The sequence below is a fragment of the Mirounga leonina genome, unplaced genomic scaffold, assembly GCF_011800145.1.
Source record: "Mirounga leonina isolate KUSES-001 unplaced genomic scaffold, KU_Mleo_1.0 Mir_150, whole genome shotgun sequence".
NCBI classification, from domain to species: Eukaryota; Metazoa; Chordata; class Mammalia; order Carnivora; family Phocidae; genus Mirounga; species Mirounga leonina.
This window is the reverse complement of record NW_023270374.1, coordinates 24,857,503-24,880,072: the sequence shown is the minus strand read 5'-3', so window position 1 is coordinate 24,880,072 and position 22,570 is coordinate 24,857,503. Positions and strand designations below refer to the sequence as shown.

At 49.9% G+C, this 22,570-nt stretch overlaps 1 protein-coding gene across 1 annotated transcript; it reads right to left on the bottom strand.

The window, feature by feature from the left end:
• Positions 1-3,440: 3,440 nt before the first annotated feature.
• CUNH20orf202 (chromosome unknown C20orf202 homolog) lies at positions 3,441-8,966 on the bottom strand. The gene is made up of 3 exons (XM_035005622.1): positions 8,859-8,966; positions 8,206-8,301; positions 3,441-4,787 (listed from the first exon to the last, which is right to left on the bottom strand). The coding sequence occupies exons 1-3, from the start codon at positions 8,964-8,966 to the stop codon at positions 4,554-4,556; spliced, it is 438 nt and encodes a 145-aa protein (XP_034861513.1). The 3' UTR covers positions 3,441-4,553.
• Positions 8,967-22,570: the final 13,604 nt, after the last annotated feature.

Here is a 22,570-nt window from a genome sequence, read left to right as displayed (position 1 = left end):
GACAGGCTGTTGCAACAGTAAAATGATTGTCGTTTTAAGTTTGGGGACAGTCTGTGACATACTAGACAGCCAGAAAGGGGGCTCTGCAAGGTGTCCCGCCTGGCCCAGGACTGGAAGCTGGCACCATGCAAAAGTGAGCCTCTGATCATTTCTCATTAGTCACAGTGTAAGTCCTGAGCTGCCTGCCCTAACCCGCTCTGGCTATTCACATCTTGAATGGCTCTTCTTCCTGCTCCTCATTTTTTAGCTTCCAACCTCATCTTTCTTTTTCACATCTCTGTCCCTCCTCTCCTCACCCTTGGATGCAAGGCTTGGGTGTATAGTCTTGTTTTGCTGCTTTAGCAGAGAAAACATAGGATTTTCCTTTCTGAGACCACGACGTCATGCTCCCTCTGGTGCGTACCGTCTGTTGCGGACATACGTGATTTCCAGCCCAGCCCTCTAGGAGTCCATGCTGAAGATGCCACTTATACTCCAAGTCCCCGTGCCCCAGCCTCTAGGGTTGGGCTGAGTTTGCTCTGACCGGGCATCAGGAACTGAACCTTGGCTCCAGATGTGGGGTCTTGGAGAACAACAAATACCCCAGCAGAGAAGACAGTCCAGGGGTCTATCTTCCTAGATTGGTAGAGGGACACTTGGCACGGGTTTTTGGTCTTGGGGCCCAGCTGTGAGAAGCTGGGAGGGGCAGTGGGTGCTGGTGGTTGACATTGGGCATGGCAGACCAGTGTCCTTCTGCTTTGCACGGCCAGGCAGGTATCTCGCTCCATGATGCTTGCCAACAAGCTTGTCTAAATGTAATAGTCACAGTTTCATGAATTAGCACATAATCACAAGACAGTAACGACAAAGTTGCCATTTATTAGCCTTTCCAATGCCAAGTGCTGGGTCAAGTGATTTCTATGCATTATCTCATTTAATCTGTACAATCATCCCAGGAGGTAGATATTATCCTTTTTTTTTTTTTTTTTTTTTTCAGATAAGATAACTGAGGCTCAGAGAGGTTGAGTAACTAATTGAAAAAAGTAAAAAGGGACTCCTGGGTGACTCAATTAAGCGTCTGCCTTCAGCTCAGGTCATGAACCTGGGGTTCTGGGATCAAGTCCTGCATGGGACTCCTTGCTCAGTGGGGAGCCCGCTTCTCCCTCTGCCTGCCACTCCCCCTGCTTGTGCACGCTCTTTCTCTCTCTCTCAAAAATAAATAAATAAAATCCTAAAAAAAAAAAAAAAAGTAAGTTAATGGTGGAGCTGGAATGAGAACTCAGATTAACAATCAGGTTTGTAATCAGGAGCATGTACGTTAAGATCACGATGGAATATCATTTTGCACCCATTCTCTTGGCAACAGTGAAGACTGATAATACCAAGTGTTGGTGACAATGTGGAAAAACAGGGACTCGGAGACACTGCTTTTGGGAGTGTAAGTGGCCCACCATGGAAAACGGGTTTCTTGTAAACTTGAGCATTCACCTACTTCCAATTCAACCCTCCATTACACGCCCTGGAGAAACTCTTGTTCTTGCATACCCATGGACTTAGACACCAGTGATTCCAGCAGCGCTGGTAGGACTAGCCAGAACCATGTCCGTCAGAGACAGGCAGGAGACAGAAGCCACCCCTGTTATTTAAGGGAGAGAATTTAACATAAAGAATTGCTGGGGCGCCTGGGTGGCTCAGTTGGTTAAGCATCCAACTCTTGGTTTTGGCTCAGGTCCTGATCTCAGAGTCATGAGATCGAGCCCTGTGTTGGGCTCCGTGCTCAGAGGGGAGTCTGCTTGAGATTCTCTGCGCATCAGCTCCCACTCATATGCACCCTCGCTCTCTCTAAAAAAAAAAAAAAAAAAAAAAGAATTGCTAACTAGGTATAAAGTTGTTAACTAGGTGACTGAAGGGTTGTAAAAAGAACTCTAAGATATAATGAAGGTAGTGCTTGCAGGAAGCATTTACCAACCCCAGCGCTGAGGGTAAAAATTATTAAAATTTAGAAACAGAGGAGGAGCCCTGGGGAGTAAACTTCAGAAATTTGAGAAGGGAGTTCTGCTCACCTGGGGCTCACGTCTTGCCCACTCAAGAAGGCCCAGATGGGGTAGCAACTGGGCTTTAGGGGAGGAGCCTCCGGCCATCCAGAGCTGGTGTCTCTGGCTTTGGGAGAAGGGCCCCTTGGGAAGAGAAATGCTCCTGTGAGAAGCAGCCCTGCTGGCTGGTGCTCCCAGGAACTGGGGCCCATGGGCAGCGGCAGAGAATGGAGATGAAGAAGCAAGCTCCTTCCCTCTGCTCTAGCCCTGTGGTGTCCCTCCAGGCTCACCCTGCTTGTTGGCAAAGCCTCTCAAAGTCGAACCCGGAGCAGCTGGTAACACAGAAATGTGGTTTTTGGGGTCCCAGCCCCAGCATCACAGTACAGGTATTTTTTTTAAGTATTTATTTTTAATTGTGGTAAAATACAACAAACGTAAACGTTACCATTTTAACCATCCTTAAAAAGATTTTATTTATTCATTTGAGAGAGAGAGAGTGCACATGAGCAGGGGGAGGGGCAGAGGGAGAGGGAGAAGCAGACTTCCCACTGAGCGGGGCTCCATCCCAGGACCTGGAGATTATGACCTGAGCTGAAGGCAGGTGCTTAACCGACTGAGCCACTCAGATGCCCCCATTTTAACCATTTTAAAGCATGCAGTTCAGTGGCATCAAGTATATTCACACTGTTATACCACCACCACCTGCATTTATCCATAGAACTTTTTTCATCTTGCCAAACTGAAACTCTGTACCCTTTAGATACTAACGCCCCATTGCCCCCTCACTAAGCTCCTGGCAGCCACCCTTCTACTCTCTGTCTCTACGGATTTGACTACTCCAGGTGCCTCATGTAAATGGAATCATACAGTGTCCTTCTGTAACTGGCTCATGTCACTTAGCATCATGTCTTCAAAAGTCACCCATTTGTAGCACATGCCAGAATTTCCTTCCTTTTTAAGGCTGACTGGTATTCTGTTTTATGTATGTACCACATTTTGTTGATGCATTCAGCTGTTGCTAGACAAGTATTTTTTGTACTATCAAATATTGTATTAAGATCCCAGGTTAGTCTGACTATAAACATTGTACATATAACACACCTTCCCCCTTTGCCTCTGTATACAATGGGTTTACTTTTTCAAAGCCATAATAATGATATTCCAACAACATGCAAGTGGATTTTCAAAAATAAAAAGTCCTACCAAGAACTGGGCCATCTTTTTTTTTTTTATTATTATTATTTGACAGAGAGAGACACAGCGAGAGAGGGAACACAAGCAGGGGGAGTGGGAGAGGGAGAAGCAGGCTTCCCTTGGAGCAGGGAGCCCGACGCGGGGCTCGATCCCAGGGTCCTGGCACCATGACCTGAGCTGAAGGCAGACACCCAACGACTGAGCCACCCAGGCGCCCCAAGAATTGGGCCATCTTAACATGAGACCTTTTAAATTTTCTGCTGTCTTATTTAAAGTCTTTCTTATAGGCAGATATAATCTGTCAAAGTGATGAGGCCAGCACCCCATACAACTGAGCGTTCTGCCACATCATAGACCTTGGTCTGCGGCCGCGGGGCTGTTGCCAACCCTGAGTGAGCGAAGTGCCTTCTTTTTCAGCATTTCTCTTTGCTTCTTGAAATATCTGGATTGTGTTCCTCAGGATCGTGTCGGTTGACCTGGAGGGAAACCCTCCTCAAGTCAGCTTAGGCAAAACCAAATTGGTGTGTGTGGTGGAGGAGGGTGGTGGTGGGATTTACTGGTTTCTGTCATGGAAAGAATGCAGGAGTAACTCACAAAACTAGGGCCTGAAACCAGGGACTAAAAGGAGCTGGCACCTTCCTCTCTGCCCAGCTCTGTGGCCCTCCCTCCACCTCTCTTTCTTTCCTACTGCGCTCAGGTGTCCTTCACCCGGCACGACACGTGGCCCTTGGCCGTCCCCCGCTTTGCAACTCCAGCGGCAAGACCATCCAGAGAGGGATCCCAGAGAAGGGCTGTGATTGGCTGCTCTGTTGAGTCCCGTGGTCCCCGGTTGGCCAGTCATGTTGTTAGGGTGATCGTGAGTTATTATTGGCCAGGCCTGGTCACATGGCCATCCCTCGGGCCAGAGTGGTGCCCTATGGCTTTCAGACAGAGGGAAGGGCCGGTGTGCCGGGAAGCCAGGAAACAATGGCTGAGTCACTATGAGCGGGGCGGGGGCTCTGTTTTTCACCATAGCAACGCGAGACATCCTGGGCGCACACTGAGTTCTTTGTTCTGATGATCCCCTTGGGGGGAAATGCCGGAGGGCAGGATTGCTGTCATGAGCTGGCCAGAGGCGTGTTTAAGAAGTATGTCCGCATCTGATATCTTATTTGTGCCTCACCAAAACCCCTGAGGAACAGCAGAAAAAGAGTCGAGTGACGGGTTTAGGGACACGCCGAGGATGAGGGCAGAGAAGAACCCAGAGCCCTGGCTCCCTGACTCCCATTGTAGTGCTCTCCCCCAGCAACATCACAAAGTTTGGACAGGTGGTGGGAGGGTTCAAGCACCAGGGTCAGGCCTGACCAGTTAAGGGAGGGAGCTTCGTCTGCTGTCTGTCCCTTGGAGGAGCTGGGCGAGCCCCTGGGAGGAGATGGGGGGGCGGCCCCTGCTTTCCGAGCCTGCTCGAGCTCTGCGGGGGGACGTCCCTCCGCTGGACCTGGCGTCCTCCCAGGGGGCACTCTCAGTGCGCAGCTCCTGCAGGACACTGTGAAGATGCCTCAGTGTGAGCAGGAGTCTCTGGTCTTGAACTTGCATCTCAGCCTGGGAGAGAGAATCAGTGTGAGGGGGCTGGGCGTTCCCCAGAAAGCTTATTCCCACATCACTGTCTCATTGGAGACAAACCCACAGCCTCGCAGGAGCCGTGTCCACCCAAGCCTCAGTTTCTTCATCTGCAAAGTAGAAAGCAAATTACTTACCTTTCAAGGCCCTTAGGAGGACTGAATGAGTTAGCCCGTGCTCTAAAATACGAGATGCTTGGGGCGCCTGGGTGGCTCAGTAAGTTGGGCCTCGGACTCTTAATTTGGGCTCAGGTCATGATCTCAGGGTCATGGGATTGAGCCCTGCATCCTGCTCTGCGCTCAGCAGGGAGTCTGCTTGAGACTCTCTCCCTCTCCCTCTGCCCCCATACTCATGCTCTCTCTCTCAAATAAATAAATAAATCTTTAAAATACGAGATGCTCAACTACCAAGCTCTGTGATCATCTTCATCATCATCATCATTATCAAATGTTATTCTTATTTACACCCCCACTGTATGCTTTAATCCTCACTGCAACAAACAAATCACTTTATAGGTATTAAGGTGAAAGTGACTTCATATTAAAACAAAGTGGCGTGCACCCTATAGGCAGGCAGGAGCCCTTTGGAACAGTGATCCTCAACGTAAGGTCCAGGGAACCCTTGGATCCCAGAAACCCTTTCAGGGGTTCAGAAGGTCAAAACGACTTTCATTACAATACTAAGATATTGCCTGCCCTTTCATCCTCTTATGAGCCTACAGTGGAGTTTTCCAGAAGCTACGTGATGCATGATATGGTATCTGATTGCATGCAGAAGCAGATAGGAGAACCCAGCAGTTTTCTACCGTTAAGGAGTTTACTATTGTTCTTTTTTTTTTTTTTTTTTTTAGATTTTTTTTTTATTTATTGAGAGAGAGAGAATGTTAGAGAGCATGAGAGGGAGGGGGGTCAGAGGGAGAAGCAGACTCCCTGCCGAGCAGGGAGCCCAATGCGGGACTCGATCCTGGGACTCCAGGATCACTAAGCAGTCGCTTAACCAACTGAGCCACCCAGGCGCATCTCATCCCACCCCTGCCCGCAGCTCAGTCTGCTCCCCCAGAGGCGTCACTGGGAACAGTATCCCTCCCATCTGTCTGTCTCTCCAAGAGATAATTATTAACATTATTTCTCCACTGGAATAGCCTTTTATTTCATGACAAACTAATTCTTTCACAGTGTGAAGATTAAGCCCATCTCCTGCACTCCAGCAGTAGCTTCCTTCCAAGAGAGTAGACCGAAGGAGGGAGAACCACCTCCTGAGAACACTGGGGCTCCCCAGGCTGCAGTGCGAGCGGTAGCAGGGATCATACAGTGTGACAATTTGTTTCCCAAAGTCTTGGGAAAACATTAAGTCTGTGTTTTCTCAATTTTAGGGTTGTCCTCCCCCACGTTTTTATCATTCAACCTTTAGCGCTGCTCTGGGCCCATGCTCTCGAGAATGCAGTGAGGCACCCAGCGGGCAAGCGGTGGTAAGGGAGGTGGGAAGCTCCATGCCCTTGGAGTCGAGGGCCAGGAGTCCTGAGCAAACTGGCTTCCACAGGAGGGAGGTGTCCCATCTCAGGGGCAAGAGGTCCTGCGGTGATAAGGCGTGCTCTGGGCTCAGTTTGCTCAAGTTCCGCACTGAAAGCTCTTTCCTGCCTCTGAGTGCCCCTTAGTCATCAGGCTGGTTTGCCTTGTCACAAGATGGCAGCAGTTCTCTCCCCTCTTTTAGATCCCACCAGATCTTTGGGGCTTCCATGATCCTCATCACACAAGGGCCATAAAGGGAGGGGACAGCACCAGACTATTGTCCATAGTAGTCATGTTACCGATTTGTTCCTTCTGCTGCATGAAGTCACTGTCCAGGACTGATCCTTCCCTGACCGTCAAATGGAGCCTCTTGGCTGAGCTTAGGTGTCCTTTTGGAGTCATGTAAATTCCATGTGATCGAGGATAAAACAGCCTCGCCTGGGAAAGTTACAAGTCTGGCATCCGTAAGTGGAGACTCCTGGCTCCCGTCTCTTGGCATCATGTGGCGGGAGGTGCTTGGGCCTGGGAGGCTGTGCCCCAGGTGGGCTTCCCCCAGCCCTGCCTTGTTTTCCCTCTTTATGTGGTGAGAGAGAGTTACCTTATTAGGTGGATATTGGCCTTTTGGGTTTAGGCACCAAGCAGACTCAGTGTGGGAGCCCAGTGTTTAGGGGAGCATAGGGAAGGCCCCTGCCCAGCCTCTGGATCCCTGTGGACTATGAGAAGCTGCCCCTCCTGCTGCTGGAGTCCCCTGGTCCCATGAGAGGCCCTACTGGGTCAGCCCTACCCACTAGGGTGAGGACAGGATTGGGTTCCAGCTGGTCTGTTACCTGGCAACCCAGAAAGGTCATTTTTGGATAATCCCATGTGTCTCTCCCCTGACTGAGAAGCTGGCCTATTGGGATCCAAACCTTGGGTGCTTTTTGAGGTTCCCTGAACCACTTCTTTCTCTTTCTTGCCTGGTGTCCCCATGCACTTTGGGGGCATCCCTCAATTTTTGGACTTGGAGAAAACAGCACAAAGAGGGGCATAAGGCCTGGCTTCTTGAGCAGCCCCCAAGGGACCAAGTAACATAATCCATAAATTCAGGAGAGTTAATGCCTCTGGGGTGGATCTTTACCACAGCAAACAGGAGACGGCAGTGAGCTGGGCAGGCCGAGTTCCTTTTCTTCTCTCTCCCCGGGGTGCAGCTCCCCTTGCCCTCCTGCAGAGAAACCTGTGGCCAGGAAAACCAGCTGCTGAGAGAGCGCTGGGCCTCTTAAGGTCCCTTGCAAAGTGGTGGCCTGCTTGGTGACAAGGGGCGTCATCTCACAGAGCATCGCCCTTTGCCGCCGCTCCCTGTTTCCTTCACTCTCACCGCTCTGAGCTGCATCTCCAAATAAATCGTTAGGACCCCAATCCTTGTGTGGGCTTCTGCTTTCTAGAGGGTCTGGGCCAGGACAGTGGGTGTGCTGGACAACGGTGGTGACAGCCAAGCAGACACGAAGTGGATTACACCTGTTTCCTTCCCAAGCTAGTACAATAACCCCTGCACTGTCGGTATTATTATCATCCCCATTGTATGGTGAGGAAACCCTCCCTCCCTCCCTCCTTATTCTGTTCAGAGCACAGTACAGAGCTGGGCGCACTCCCAGGACTCGGTGTAATTCTAAGACCAGTCTGGCCGGCACTGCACCCAGAGCCTCCTCCTATGTAGGCCACGACCTACTTATCCAGGCACCTGAGACAGCGCTTGTGTGCTTTATGGCAGGTATCGGGGGTGGGAGGGTGGCCCACAGGACCTACACCCTAACTGCAGCCTCTGCCCCAGCCGGGGGGCTCCTGCGAGGGGGTCCCAGGGAACCTGAGAAGATATGGGGTGGAGTCATCCGGTGAAAAGAAATGCAAAGCCTTACCAGCTCCTTTCGCAGCCACTCCAGGGTCTGCCCAAGACTTGGGGTTGGCTCTTCTGTTTTCATCGCAGCGTCCTTGGAGGAAAAGTTGACGCTGACCTGTTGATGGGCCCAAGGGATCTTTGATTTGTACAGTCTCTCCTACCTGCTTCTGGCTAAGTCACTGAGGCTAAGTCACTGAGGATGGAGTTAATGAGAGCAGGACGTGGCTTACGTCGGACAAATGTAGTTGGTTGTTTTTTTTTTTTTAAAGGGCTTCAGTGCTCTGAACAGAATAAGGAGGGAGGGAGGGAGACCACTGGGGTATGGGCACTTCAGTACCCAGTGGTTCCAGAGTCCAAAGTCTGATGCCAACAGGATCATAGTGACTGTAAAGCTTTCAATGATAATAATTATCAATATATTATGAATTATGAATTAATAATTATGAGAATAGGTGTCCCTTTCTGAAGGCTTAGTTTTCTCCAAGTGCTTTACATAGGTAGGACCCCATTTGGGGCAGATACTGCATCTGTGTCCCTAATCCCCTCCCTCCTTCCTCACCTCTCCGAAGAGTCACTTTCCAGGTCCCCTAGCTTCTGGGGTGTCCTTGTGACCCATTTATAGAAAAGGAGATCAAAGCAGAAATTTGCTGTTAGATTTCTAGGGAAACTTACCTTCCTGATAAAAGGAAAAATGTCAATGAAGCTCCCCCTAAACTCCAACTTTCTTCTCCTTCCTTTGGCCTGGAATGTGGACGTGATGCCTGGAGCTACAGTAATCATCTTGCTACCCTAAGACAAAGGCCAAAAAAATTGCAGAGATATTAGAAACCATTGAGTCACAGCATCACCAACAGATCGGCCTGTTATGTGAGACAATAAAACCTCATTTTTAATTGGGCAAACACAGGCTTACGGACACACCATTTATTCTTCACAACACACTATCAAGTGGGTATTTTTTAGTTGTTTCTTTGAGTTAACACTTATTGAGTGTCTACCATGTACCAAGTTCTGCTCTAGGCACTGGGGATACGACCCCAAATCAGAGAGACATAGGTCCCACTTTTCTGGAGGACATTGGAGTGGTTGGAAACAAACAATAATCAAATTAATATTATGATGGAAATAAATAAGGTATATTCTCACATGGGGTTTAAAATAATTTATTCTAGCCACATGAACTAGGAACCCCAAACTAAGAATTAACACTGTAATCCCAGACAAAGAGCTGAGGGGACCAGTAAAACCAACTCAACCCATTTTGGAGGGACTTGCTCTCAACCCAGGCTGCCCAAGCTGCCCAGAGACAAAGCTCCCCTACAGAGGAATTCAGAATTCAGAATTACAAGGGAACCAGCCACCATAAGTGAGAGTCAGCAAACACCGTCAACAGCAGGGTTAGGCCCCTCTTCTCCCAACAACTTCAGATGAAGATAACAACAAAGTATTTTGGAAAGAATTAAATTCTTTACAAAAAGGAATAAAAAACAGAAAAGATTACTAAAAAAGGCAGATTCAAAAAAGAACTAAATCAAATTCATAGGAGTAAAAATGAAAGTAAATGTTTATAAATTAAAGAAAAAAAGAGTGTACCTTTAGAGTAGTCCTGGATTCAGAGCTAGGGTGGTGGGTACAGGACCTAGGGAGGCAGACTGGGACTCAGCGGGAGGAAAGTGCCGTGCAGAATTCTCCCCAGCAGGCACTCAGTGGAGTGAGGAGGCACAGCCTGAATGATGTGGGGGGGCCTCCACTGTCTTGGAGGTGGGACCTGGGGCTCCTGGCAAGCCTGTGATCCACCAGGCAAGAAAAGGGGTCCCTACAGGAAGCCAGGACACCTGCGATCTAACCCCCAGCTCTACCAAACTTTCTATGTGAACTTGGGCCTCATCTTTTCCATCTTAGGTAGAATGAGACTCAAAATAGTTACCAAACTGAGTTGTAAGAAATGTTACCTTTCGGGGCACCTGGGTGGCTCAGTCGTTCAGCGTCTGCCTTCGGCCCAGGTCATGATCCCAGGGTCCTGGGATCGAGTCCCACATCGGGCTCCCCGCTCCGTGGGAAGCCTGCTTCTCCCTCTCCCACTCCCCCTGCTTGTGTTCCCTCTCTCGCTGTGTCTCTCTCTGTCAAATAAATAAATAAAATCTTAAAAAAAAAATGTTACCTTTCTTGTGCCCTGGGGTTTACAGCCTGAGATGCATTCTGCCACACGCAGAGAAAATTTTAGGTGCAATTTTTCCTAGTTCCGTGGTCATTCTTTAGAACCAGAGAGGGTCTGAGAAACTCTTGTCTGCCACATTCACATTACCTCCTAACCACAGGGGCCAGAAATGATTTCTTCCAGGCAAGTCGCCAGGCTGTGTGTCCCATGACCCTGTAATTAGAGGGCAATTGTCTGGGTCAGAGGTGGGTGCCCCAGCCCGAGGCAGCTGTCTGCAGATAGGACAGGACAGGACAGTTTGCGGGTATGAAACGGTGTGAGAGAAGCTGGGTCCTGCGTGGTGACCAAATGATTCAATCAGGTCTTCTCTCAGAGAAGGGGAATTTGCCACTGATGGAGAGGTCAGATTGTCACGGAACACTGTGTGACACAGCTCTCCAAAACGCCATACCTTCCAACAACAATCACTTCTTTTTGCTCTTGACTGGGATGGTCTGCAGGGGTGCAGCTCTGAGCCTGCTCCGTGGGCCACTGGAATAACTAAGCGGGTTTTTCTCTTGCCAATGGCAAAGGATGGGAGAGCAAGTGGAACCCTGCAATGTCTCTTACGGCCGAGACTCAAGACTACCGCGCTACCACTTTGCCGGGTACCACTGGACAGAGAGAATCACGTAGCCCGGCCCAAAGTGACGAGGCAGGGACGCCCACTCTGCCAGCAAAGAGATCCTGCCAAGCGTGTGGAGTCAGGGAGGAGTGGAGAAGTGGGAGCCCCAATTCTAGACCAGGAAGGAAGTTCGGTGAGGAGGGGCCTTGGGTGCAGAGGGGCCCAGGGGGAAGGTGGCAAGCAGAAACCAGGAGGTGGCAGGAGCCCGAGGCAGAAGGAATTGCCATGGCATTGGCGGGAGATGCAGAAAAACGAGAAAGATGCTGATTTCTGAATGACAGTTGAAGGATAATTTAGGACCACCAACATTTATTGATCTACTCTAGACCAGGCATCATGCTAAGCCCCCGACACACATAACCCCATTTCAGCCTCAAAACCTTAGGGCTGCAGTTCCCAAACCATGTGCCCCGGCACCCCCGAGGCCCTGCAGAAAACTCACAGAGACACTGCAAAATATTTTACAATTTTGAGGGAGGTACAGTGATATCTGCTGGGTACTGGGCAAACTACTATTAAGTTGTTTGAACCTAACTGCTTAATGAACAACCCTCTGGTATTTCTTTCTTTTTTTTTTTTTTTAAAGATTTTATTCATTTATTTGACAGAGAGAGAGAGAAAGGGAGAGAACAAGCAGAACGGAGGGGCAGAGGGAAAGGGAGAAGCAGGCTCCCTGCTGAGCCAGGAGCCTGACACGGGGCTCCATCCCAGGACCCCGGATCATGACCTGAATTGAAGGCAGACGCTTAACTGACTGAGCCACCCAGGCGCCCCAACCCTCTGGTATTTCTTTGAGCCTGGCACACTGTGAAAAAATTGCAGAGATGCTAAGCGTGCTGTGAACTTCTGCCCATGAAGTGGGTACCCTTGTTTTCCGTGCTTGATAGTTGATAATAGATAGATCCTATTATTAACCTCTTTCATGGATGAGGAGACTGAGGCTCAAAGGGGCATGGATCTTCCTAGGATCCATCCAGCATGTGAGCCTCAGGGCTAGAACTAGAACCTGTCCTCCCTGACCTGTCCCTGACCGGGACGGTCTTGCTTGATGTCCCCCAGGAGTGGAGGGTCATGGAAGGGCTCAAGCCAGGCCCAGTGCATTCTCTGCCTGACACAGTAGTGGTGTTGATAGGAACGCTTGGCAGTTCGAGTCTGCGCTCTGTCCTTGCATCTACCACTGATGCCTAATTACCCTGGAATTACCCTGGAAAGCCATTGCTTGTGGTTGACTTGTTTTGATGCCCTTTCATTTATTTTTAATCCCACTCTCAAGATTCTGGCTCACAGCACATTTTATACTTCACAGGCTCCGCAAGGCTTGGCACACAGGGATAAGGGGTGGTGGAGCCAGGAGTCCTGAAAAGGGAAACACTTAAACCCTTGAGTGAGGAAAGATGTCCTCACCAAATACAAAAGCCAGAAGGGCCATCCATTCATCATCCATGGGCAGCTAATAACATGGCTTCTGCGTGTTGGTCCCTGCACTGGAAGCTGCGGGTATAGAGCGGTGAGCAAGACAGACCTCACACCAGACCTCGGGGGCCTATGGTCCAGCTAGTGAGAGGATCCATTAGCAATCAAGTGGTTCTTTATACTACAAGCATGGCATATATATATATATAATATATGTTATATTATATAATATATATGCTAAAACATATGATATCTATGTGTCATATTATATAATATATATGCCAAAATATACTATATAATATATAATGTATATATTAAATAATTATATATTATATTATTGTATATTATTATTTTATATAGAAATATATTATATATTATATATTATATATATTACGTTATATTATATTGTATTATATTATAATGAATGAATGAATTTGCAAACGAAGAAACTATGGCTCCACTGTAGATGTGAATTGCCCACACAAGTCAGCAACTGTGGAAAAAATTGTAGGTTGTCCCTCAATATCTCTTTGCCCTTTCACACATGGCGAAAGACTACATTCCCAGACTCCCTTGCAGGTAGGTGTGGCCATGTGATTAAATCCTGGCTGATGGGATATGAATGGAAGTGATGCGACCACTTTCTGGGTTGTGCCTTTAAAAGGAAGGAGAAGGGTTCCTGCCCCCTCCCCTTGTCCTCCTTCTGCTGATTGGAACGTAGACAGAAGGGCTGGAGGTGGAGCAGCCATCTTGGGCCATAAGGGGGAAGATGGCAGAGCAAGAAGATAGAAGGAACCTGGATCTCTTGTAATTGGTGAAGCCACCATGCCAGCCTTAACTGCCAAGTATACTTTAACGTGAGGGAGAAATAAGTTCTGTTTTATTGAAAACACTATTGTTTTGGGTCTCTATTATAGGTGTCAAGCCAATGTCCTAAAAATATAGCAGCAGAGCCAGCAGCAGAAGCCAGGCTCCTTGATTTTCCCCACTCAGGTCCTTTCTGTAATCCACCCCCCCCCATATATTTTATTTTCTCCCACATGTTTTCTTGTTCATGACCTGATCTGTTCCTCACAACAACTCTGTGAAGTCCACAGCAGAGACAGGATGTCCGTGATGTTTACTGGGCAGAGAGGGAACCCAGGAGGTGAGAATGGTAGGTGACCTGCCCTGAGGCACATGGGCAGAGTTATTCCCATCTCTTGGATGGGGCAAGTGGGCTCAGAGATGTCATTTAGTTCTGCCTCCATGTCTGACTCCTAGTCTAGGGTCCTACCCAGCCTTTGGTGCTGTCCCTTCTTGTACCCTGGGCACCTTTGCCCTCATCCCCACTTCTCAAAATACAAGTGAGGTGGAAGTTTAGCAGAGAGAAGCCTCCGCATTGTGACAGCCTCGAGCCCTCCCAGCCTCCCGTCCCACCATGCAAGCACACACTAACACACCAAGGGCACGAAGATGGAGTCCAGCTGGCATGGGGGGGCCCAACACCACCTCTCCTTCTGTGGCTGCTTATCCCCTTCCAGCAGGTCCCCCCTTCAGCCCAGACCAACAAGGCCAGTAATCCAATCACTTGTCTGCTCCCCTGCCCTGCATCTCTGCACTTGTAGGTCCTGAGCACATGCCCCGTACCCCTGTATCCTGTAGCGAATGCTGCGAGAGCCCCATCCATAGCCCCTCAACACCCACCTTCTCCATATGTGTCCAGGCCTCCTACTGCAAAGCACATCTGACTCTCTGCTTAGGAAACATGCTTGACCTATGCAGAGGACAGGCTGGAGCATGGGAGCAACCCTCACCAATGACAAACAGGGGCCAGTGGGTGAATGAATACCTCCCTTCCCTTGGCTCTCAGGAATCCAGCAGGATGGGGCCCAGGTGCCCACAGCAGTCACATGCTCGTCGATGCACCTGCAGTGTGTGGGAGGCCTTCCCTTTTCGGCTTCGCCTTCCCACTCCTCTACTGTGCTTCCTGGGACCACCTCCTGAAAAAGCCACTTGCCCTCAAATTCTTATCTCACGTCTACTTCTGGGGGAACCTAACCTACAACACGTCCTATCCTCGCGTGCCCCGTACACACGAGTCCCATGCACCTCTTTCTGAGCCCACCTGTGCTGCACGTGAGCGTCCTGTACACGGTGCGCTAGCCCCGTGGTACACAGGTGTCCTACACATACCTGTCCTCGGCCAGGTACCCAGTACACAGTCCTACATCCTAGGTCAGGCAAGCGTAGCCCCTGCCCCCGATGAGGCGGTAGAAACTCTGGTGAAGCCGAATGGGGCAATGGGAAGAATGTCCTGGACCCCAGCTGGACATGGGTGTGACTCTGAGGCAGCTCCAGTTCCCTCCCGTGGTGGATGAGCCCCACGTGACTAAGCTGTCATGGGCGCAGGGGAGCTAACCCAAGTGGTGTGCAGCACGGGGACAGGTGGCACAGGGGAGGGGCTCCAGCAAGCCCCCACCTCCTTTCTTCATGTGCCCACTATCTCCCAGGGGGTGCTTTAAATCCAGGGAACCCCGTGCCAATTCATTTCCTCTGATCCCTGAACCATGTCCCATTACCATGACATTAGAGCCTCTCGGTAAGAGCATCAGCGCGCCAGGAAAACCAGATGGGCGAGGTTGGGACCCGAGGGTAAATATAAAACAAGTGAACATACCCAAACACCAGAACTCAGCAGGATGCCCAGAGACAGATGAAAGTGAACGGGGTGGGGGACAGTGGGCATGTGGCCAATTAGTGCTAGAATTTTAGGTCTGCCTGACGTCCCCGAATCAACCTGGAAGCCAGAGGTCCTTGGCTCTGCTTGCACTTCTACTAACCCTCAGTGTGGCCGTAGATCAATCTCTTTTCTCTTTGGCACTCAATCTTTCCAAATGTAAAAATGGGAATAATATCAATAACTCAGAAATTTTACATGTGCTTTGAAAATTATGATGGGACCCAGCATGGTGGTTATGGGCGCTGAGTTGAAGTTTGGATTTTTTTTTTTTGAAGATTTTATTTATGTATTTATTTATTTTAGAGAGAAAGGAGAGTGCACGGTCACTCCAGAGTGGTGGTGGGGGGCAAGAGGGGTAGAGGGGGAGGGAGAAGAGAATCTTAAGCAGATTCTGTGCTGAGCCTCAAGCTTGACAGAGATTTTGATCTCATGACGGTAAGATCATGACCTTGAGATCATGACCTGAGCTGAAACCAAGAGTTGGATGCTTAACCGACTGAGCCACCCAGGCCCTCCTGAGGTTTGGATTTGAATCCGAGGTCTGTGGTATACTGACTGTGGGCAAGTAATTAACTTCTCTGTGCCTCAGTTTCCTCAGCTTAAAATGGGGATAATAGCACCTATATGATAAGGTGGTCAAGGGATTAAGTGGACTAATATTTGTAAAGCACTTAGAATAGTGTCTGGCATATGGGGAAGTTTATGTAAGTGTTTGTCAAACACACAACTCGTTACTATTACTTTATCTCTGTTTAAGTATTGTTACCTCTTCCAGGAACACTTTTCCTTTCTCCATCCTCCTTCATGTAGCAAAACCTCAATCTTACCTGGGTTATTCTTTCATATCACCCTCCTGGATACACTGTTTCCAGAGTTTTCTCAGTTGGAACACAGGGGGGTGGATTGGATCTGTATTTTTCAAACTTCAGCCATTCACGTACCTCTTTCTCAATTTTTGCCCACCACTTCTACTTTGATTTACTTATATTTGTCTTTAAACTGATCGTATTAGATAGGAATAGTTCCTCTGAGTGACAGAAAATCCCAAGTAATAGTAGCTTATATAACATAGGAGTTTATTTCTCTCACAAATAAAAGTATGGGAAACTATCCTAAGCTGGTTGTCCCATGGTCATCTGGGATCCAGATTCCTTCAATTTTGTTGCTCCTCCATCCTAACGCGCTTCCACCTCATGGTCCAACATAGCTGCACAAGCTCCAGCCATCAGGTCTGCATCCTGGCAGCAGGAATAACAAAAGAAGAGAAGGAGAGCATATCCCCTTCCTTTAAGAACACTCAATACATTTTGCCCACACACCACCTCCTCTGTCAGTCTAACGGCTTACTGTTACACTTGGTCACACCTAACTGCAAGGGAGGCTGGGAAATGGAATCCTTATTTCAAGGGCACTGTGCCAGGTACTGATCAGTGGAAGAGAGGGAGAGGAAATATTAGAGGAAACCAGCAGATTACGTTGCCCCAATTTTGTAGAGACTCATATAGTTTTCTCTCTCTAAGCAATAATATCCATGATATCTCTGATTTCACGGGCTAGTTATGTTTTTCTAAAATACATTAAAATAAATACATATATACATATAGGCGTGTGTGTATAGGTACAGATATCAATATACGCTAGAGGGTGGGAGACTGCTCCGGTCCCCAGTGACCCAGGCCTCTGCTTGTTCATACCCTTATGTAGACCCCTCCCCTTGAATCTGGACTGAACTGTGACCTGCAGTAAAGCAACAGAATGCAGCAGAAGTGACACTACGCCTGTTTCAACCCCCAGCCTTTGTTTTTTTTTCTTAAAGATTTTATTTATTTATTTTAGAGAGAGAGAGAGAGAGCAGGGGGAGGGTCAGAGGGAGAGGGAGAGAAAGAATCCCAAGCAGACCCTGTGATGAGCACGGAGCCCAACACAGGGCTCCATCTCACAACCTTGAGATCATGACCTGAGCTGAAATCAAAAGTCGGATGCTTAACTGACTGAGCCCCCAGGCGCCCCTCAACCCCCAGCTTTAAGAAACTCCCACAGCTCCTTCTTTTGTATCCTGGGGAAAGTTGAGTGCTATATAAAAACTGTGACCACCTCGAGACCATCATTGTGTGAGGAAGCCCAAGCTAATTACCCAGAGACCACGTGGAAGAAAACAGAAAAACCCAGCTGACAACTGACAGAGAGAACCAGGTCCCCATACATGGCCATGTCTGAGCTTTTCCAGCCAATTCCCAGCACTATGGACCACTCCAGCTGACGCCGTGCAGAGCAGAACTGAGCTGTCCCCGGCGAGCCCAGCCCAAACTGCAAACTGAGCAAATAAATGGTGATTTTCTTTTAGGCTGTTAAGTTTTGGGGTGGTGTGTTATGCAGCAATATATAACCAAAGCACATTTATCTGTATAACAACTAAAATCATGTTATGCATCATTACTCTTGGAAAATTCTGGATTAAGTGACGCTCTAATGTTCTAGAAGAGCGTGAGCTCGCTCTCTCTCACACACACAGACTCAGACATCACCAGATAGATGCACAAGCAGGAAATTGATTGAAGACTTGTGGCATGCCAACATGACCACAACAACCTCCCAAATGGTCTCTGTTTTTTCTCTTGTCCCCTTGCACCTGGGAGCAGCCGAAGAGAGAACGTTTGCAAAATGCAAATCTGATCACATCACTCCCCTGCTTATCACCCACTGCAGTGTGCACGAGGGGTCTCCTCAGGTTCCACTATACACTCACACTCAACAGATGACCATAAGCCACACTTGGCGTTGACCTAGTCTGAAGGCTATACAACAGGAACCTTAGCCTGCTAGCATGGCCCTCAATGAATGCTAGCACCAGGCACTTCTCTCAGTGGGGGGTCCTTCCTGCCGGTGAGCAGAGTAAAGCACGGGTTCAAGGAAATGGGATCCCATCAGTGGGTGCAGGAGCCATCCTACCTTAAAAGCTTCATGCCCCATGGGAGCCCACATCTTTGGACCTGCCCAGTTACATGAGTCACTGTGCTCAGGAAGCCCACAGTATGATTTTCCACCAGGTATTTATTGTTCCTTCCAGTCCAGATGTAGGTTACCAATCTCTCGATCCTTGTTTTTTAAAAAATTATTTTTTAGAACAATTCTAGATTTATAGAAAAATTGGGAAGGTAGTACAGAGAGTTCCCATAGACCTGGCACCCAGTTTCCCCTATTATTAACATCTTACATTAGTACAGGACATTTGTTACAATTAATGAACCAAAATGGATACATTATTATTAGCTAAAGCCCGTACTTATTCAGAGTTCCTTAGTATTTACCTAATGTCCTTTTTCTGTCCAGGATCCCACTGAGGATACCACGCTACATTTAGTTGTCACGTCCCTTTAGGCTCCTCTTGGCTGTGACAGTTTCTCAGACTTGCCCTGTTTTTGATGACTTTGACAGTCTTGAGGAGAACTGGTCAGGCATTTTGTATAATGTCCCTCAATTGGGATTTGTCTGATGCTTATCTCATAATTAGACTGGGGTTGTGGGTTTTGGGAGGAAGACCACAGAGGTAAAGTGCCATCCTCATGATAGCCTATCAAGGGTACATGCTATCAACATAATCTGACTGTTGATGTTGACCTTGACCACATGGCTGAGGTAGTCAGGTTCGTTACGTATCTCTCCTGTAAAGTTGCTCCCTCTTCATACTGTGCTCCCTGCAGGTCACTATGCTCAGCCCACCCTTAAGAACTGGGGAGTTATGTTCCCCCCTCCTTGGGGATGGAGTATCCTATATATTTGGAATTATGCATGGGAGATTTATCTTTTCTCCCCCTCTTTTTCATTTGTCATACTTTAGGTTACAATCCAATATTATTTTATTTGACCAAAATTGTCCAGCCTTTGAAAGCTCTTTCAGGTGCTCCCAATGTCCTTTGACACATCCCCATCCTTGTGTGTGTGTGTGTGTGTGTGTGTGTGTGTGTGTGTGAGTGTATTGAAGGACTTCCTTCCTGGCACCCTAAGGCACTCCACGCTCATCTTGTATATGTCCTGCTCCAGTTCCAGAATCAGCTGTTTCTCCCTGGTTCCTTGTGTTGGTGGATGGTATTAGAAACCAAGTTTGGGTACCATGTGTGCTTGCTGCTGTCCAGTATCATTGTCTAGGCTCTCTGAGCTGATAGAGAAAGGAAATGTCCATGTGTATACCAACCTGTGTGCATACACATATCTATAAATATTTCTGTATATAATCTTCTGCGTCTAAATTAAGCTAAACATGAGTTCATACTGATATCTCCAGTTTTTTTTTTTAAAGATTTTATTTATCTGAGAGAGAGAGAGAGAGATAGAGAGAGCACAAGCAGGGGGAGGGCCAGAAGGGGAGGGAGAGGAAAAAGGAGACTCCTTGCTGAGCAGGGAGCCCAGTGGAGGGCTAGATCCCAGGACGCTGAGATCTTGACCTGAGCTGAAGTCAGACGCTTAACCGCTTAACCACTTAACCGTCTGAGCCACCCAGGCGCCCCTGAAATCTCCGCTTCTAATCAATTACCATATGGATCATCCCAGCCTCTTCCTCAGGGGTCATTTTTATTATAGCAATGTTGCCTAGTAACATAGTGGACATATGTTATCTGTTTCCAAGGAAACAGAGCTAGATAGTTAACCAAAGGTCAAATTCTCATGCAAAAGTGGAAGAGGTTTTGTTAACCCTTTACTCACACGCATCAGTGGCTCCCATGGCTCTGTGGGTAAGAACAAACTCCATGGTGAGCTCTGCAGCCACCTGGCTTGCCGACAGTCCAGCCTCATCTCCTCCCATGTTCCTCCAAGGCAGCCACCTCTGCCAAGCCTCACACCGTCCTCCTTCTCTCCCAGGGCCTTTGCGCATGCCAGTCCCTCTGCTGGGCAGACCTCTTTTCCCTGCCCTCTTTATCTGGCTGCCCCTATTCATCCTTTGGACCTCAGCCCAATCCTTGCTTGGGCAGGGGAGCCATCCCCATCTCCCGGACTAGGTCAGCACCCTGCCGCAGGCTCGGCACAGCACTGCGTACTTTTGCTTTATGGCCTTTACTACGGAAGCAGTGTTACATTTTCTCATCCTTTCCTCCCACTAGAATACGAGCTTCTTGAGGGTAGGGCTGCAGTTTATCTAGTTAACCAGTATATGACAGGTGCTCAGTAAATATTGGCTCATTTGCTTCATTCTTCATTTATTTATTTTTATTTTTTATTTTTTAAAAAGATTTTATTTATTTATTTGACAGAGAGAGACATAGCAAGAGAGGGAACACAAGCAGGGGGAGAAGGAGGGGAGAAGCAGGCTTCCCCGCGGAGCAGGAACCCGATGTGGGACCCTGGGATCACGACCTGAGCCGAAGGCAGACGCTTAACGACTGAGCCACCCAGGCGCCCCGCTTCATTCTTCATTTAATAAATATTCATCAAGGGCCTTCTATGGGTTGGCCCCTTTTCTAGTCTCTGGGGATACAGGAGGGAGGGAGACAGGCAAAGCTTCTGCCTCTTGGTACCTACTTTTTAGTGGGTGTGACAAAAATAAATAAGCTCATGTCAGGAGTTGATAAATGCTATGGAGAAAAATTCAGAGTTAAGGAGTAAAGGGTGTTGGGGCACTGCTAGTTTTAAAAGGATGGTCTGGGAAGGTGTCTCCGAGAAGAGGGCATCTGACCAAGGACTTGAAGGAAGGAAGGGAGCGAGCCCTGGGGATATCAGGCAGAAGAGTGTCCTGGGAAGAAGGAACGGCAAAGGCAAAGGCTCTGAAGCAGGACTGCACACGCAGGGGGGGAGCAGGGAGCACTTTACACGGAGGTCTCAGCCAATCACCAGAGCCCCTACTACGTCCATTTCACAGATGAGAAGCTGGGCTCCAGGTGACACACGGCTGGGAGTGGCAGTGCCAGGAGGCACACGGGAGTCTGGGGTCACAGCTAGCTTCCCCTCAAGGTCCTGCGCAAGAGGCCAGCCTCTGAAGGCAGGGAGAGACTGAAGCCTCCCCACCCCTGAGGTCCCACCCAGGGCTCCACCACTCCGGCCTCAAAGGCAAAGGCACCCAATTTCCAGGCCATCCTGGTTGACAAGGACTGCACAGGCCTTTGGAGCAGGACGTGTCAGCCTCTCCCATGAGGTGGCTGAGGAGCCAGGACAGGGCATCCTCTTCTGCCTATCCTTCCAGGTGGTCGACCCCGGCTGGTCTTCTGAAAGCCCCCAGAGCCCGCATTTTCGTGATCCCACTGACAGAGGTGAACGCTGAGGCTCACAGAGATGGGATGACCTAGCTGAGGACATGCAAGTGAGCTGGCCTCCAAGTCTTCGTGGAAACCCCACGATCTTCGGACCGAACTTGTCTCGGGGCTTGTCCTGGGCCTCCACAGACGGAGTGTCACCGACACTTTTGTGCTCTGCGCACCTCCCTTGATTCCACCTTAATCTGGGCCCTGTAAAGGAAACAGTGAGCGCCTACCCACCTCTCACCCTCACACAGTGCGCTGGGCTCTAGGGGATCAGACCCCGGCCCTGGCCTCCAGGAGCGGCCAGTCGGATGAGGGAGGCTGACCCGCAAAGAAAATAACTTCCAGAGATCAGAGCGATAATGCTGGCAAAGGGCCAGCCCAGCTGAAGGGGCCCGAGGTCGGCTTCCCAGGGCAGGAGGCACTGCGGCTGGGCCTGGGAGGGCGACCGTGTGTGCAGCCATTGGCAATTCCCCAAGAGAACACCCACCTTGGACCGTGCACCCCACTGTCCTACAAAGAAGAGCCGGGAAAGGGGGGGGGGGTGTTCGTCAGAAGCTTCCTTTTAGCCTTCAGGTGGCGCCCTTGAGCCACGGAGCCGCTCGCGCCTGGGAAGACTGTCCCGACCTAGGGACCTGGGAGAGGACTCGGGTCCCACCTGGGGGCTGTGCGTGTTGGACGGGGTGGGGGCGGAGGGAGCGACGCGGCTCCGTGCGGCAGGGACGTCCCAGCGGGGGATTTGGGGGTGGGGGGGAGGCAGGCGGCGGGGGAGGGGTCTCCCTCAGCATCCACCCCCGCGCCCCGCGCCCCGCCCCTGCACCCGGCCCCGCGGGCTCAGAGCTTCAGTTCCCCGAGCTGGCGCGCCGGCGAAACAGATAAGCCCTCCGGGGACGGGGAGGGGCAGGAGCCCGATCCCCCGCCGGCCCGACTCCCATCCTGCTACCCGCCTCCCGGTCCCTCCCCGCGCTAACTCTCCGGGCGCCCTCGCCGGCCGCGGGCGGAGCTCGATCGGCGGCGCTCGGAGCTCCCCGGCTCCCGCCCTTGCCTCTCCCTCCCCGGAGGCCCCAGCGGCCGCGGCCGTAGAGCCCCGCGCGGCGCCAGCAGGTACGTGCGCCTCCGCGGCGGTTCCGGGCCGGGCCGGGCCGGGCCGGGGAGGGGGCGGGAGCCGGGGAGGGCGAGGCGGTGGCGGCCGGGCCCGCG

Excerpts from the sequence above, each read along its gene's own strand:
- CUNH20orf202 (XM_035005622.1), bottom strand. The coding sequence starts at position 8,966 with ATGATTACTGTAGCTCCAGGCATCACGTCCACATTCCAGGCCAAAGGA. Across the intron at positions 8,302-8,858 it reads TTTTTCCTTTTATCAGGAAG|GTCAGCGTCAACTTTTCCTC; the intron begins GTAAGTTTCCCT and ends GCCCATCAACAG. Across the intron at positions 4,788-8,205 it reads AGTGGCTGCGAAAGGAGCTG|GCTGAGATGCAAGTTCAAGA; the intron begins GTAAGGCTTTGC and ends TCTCTCTCCCAG.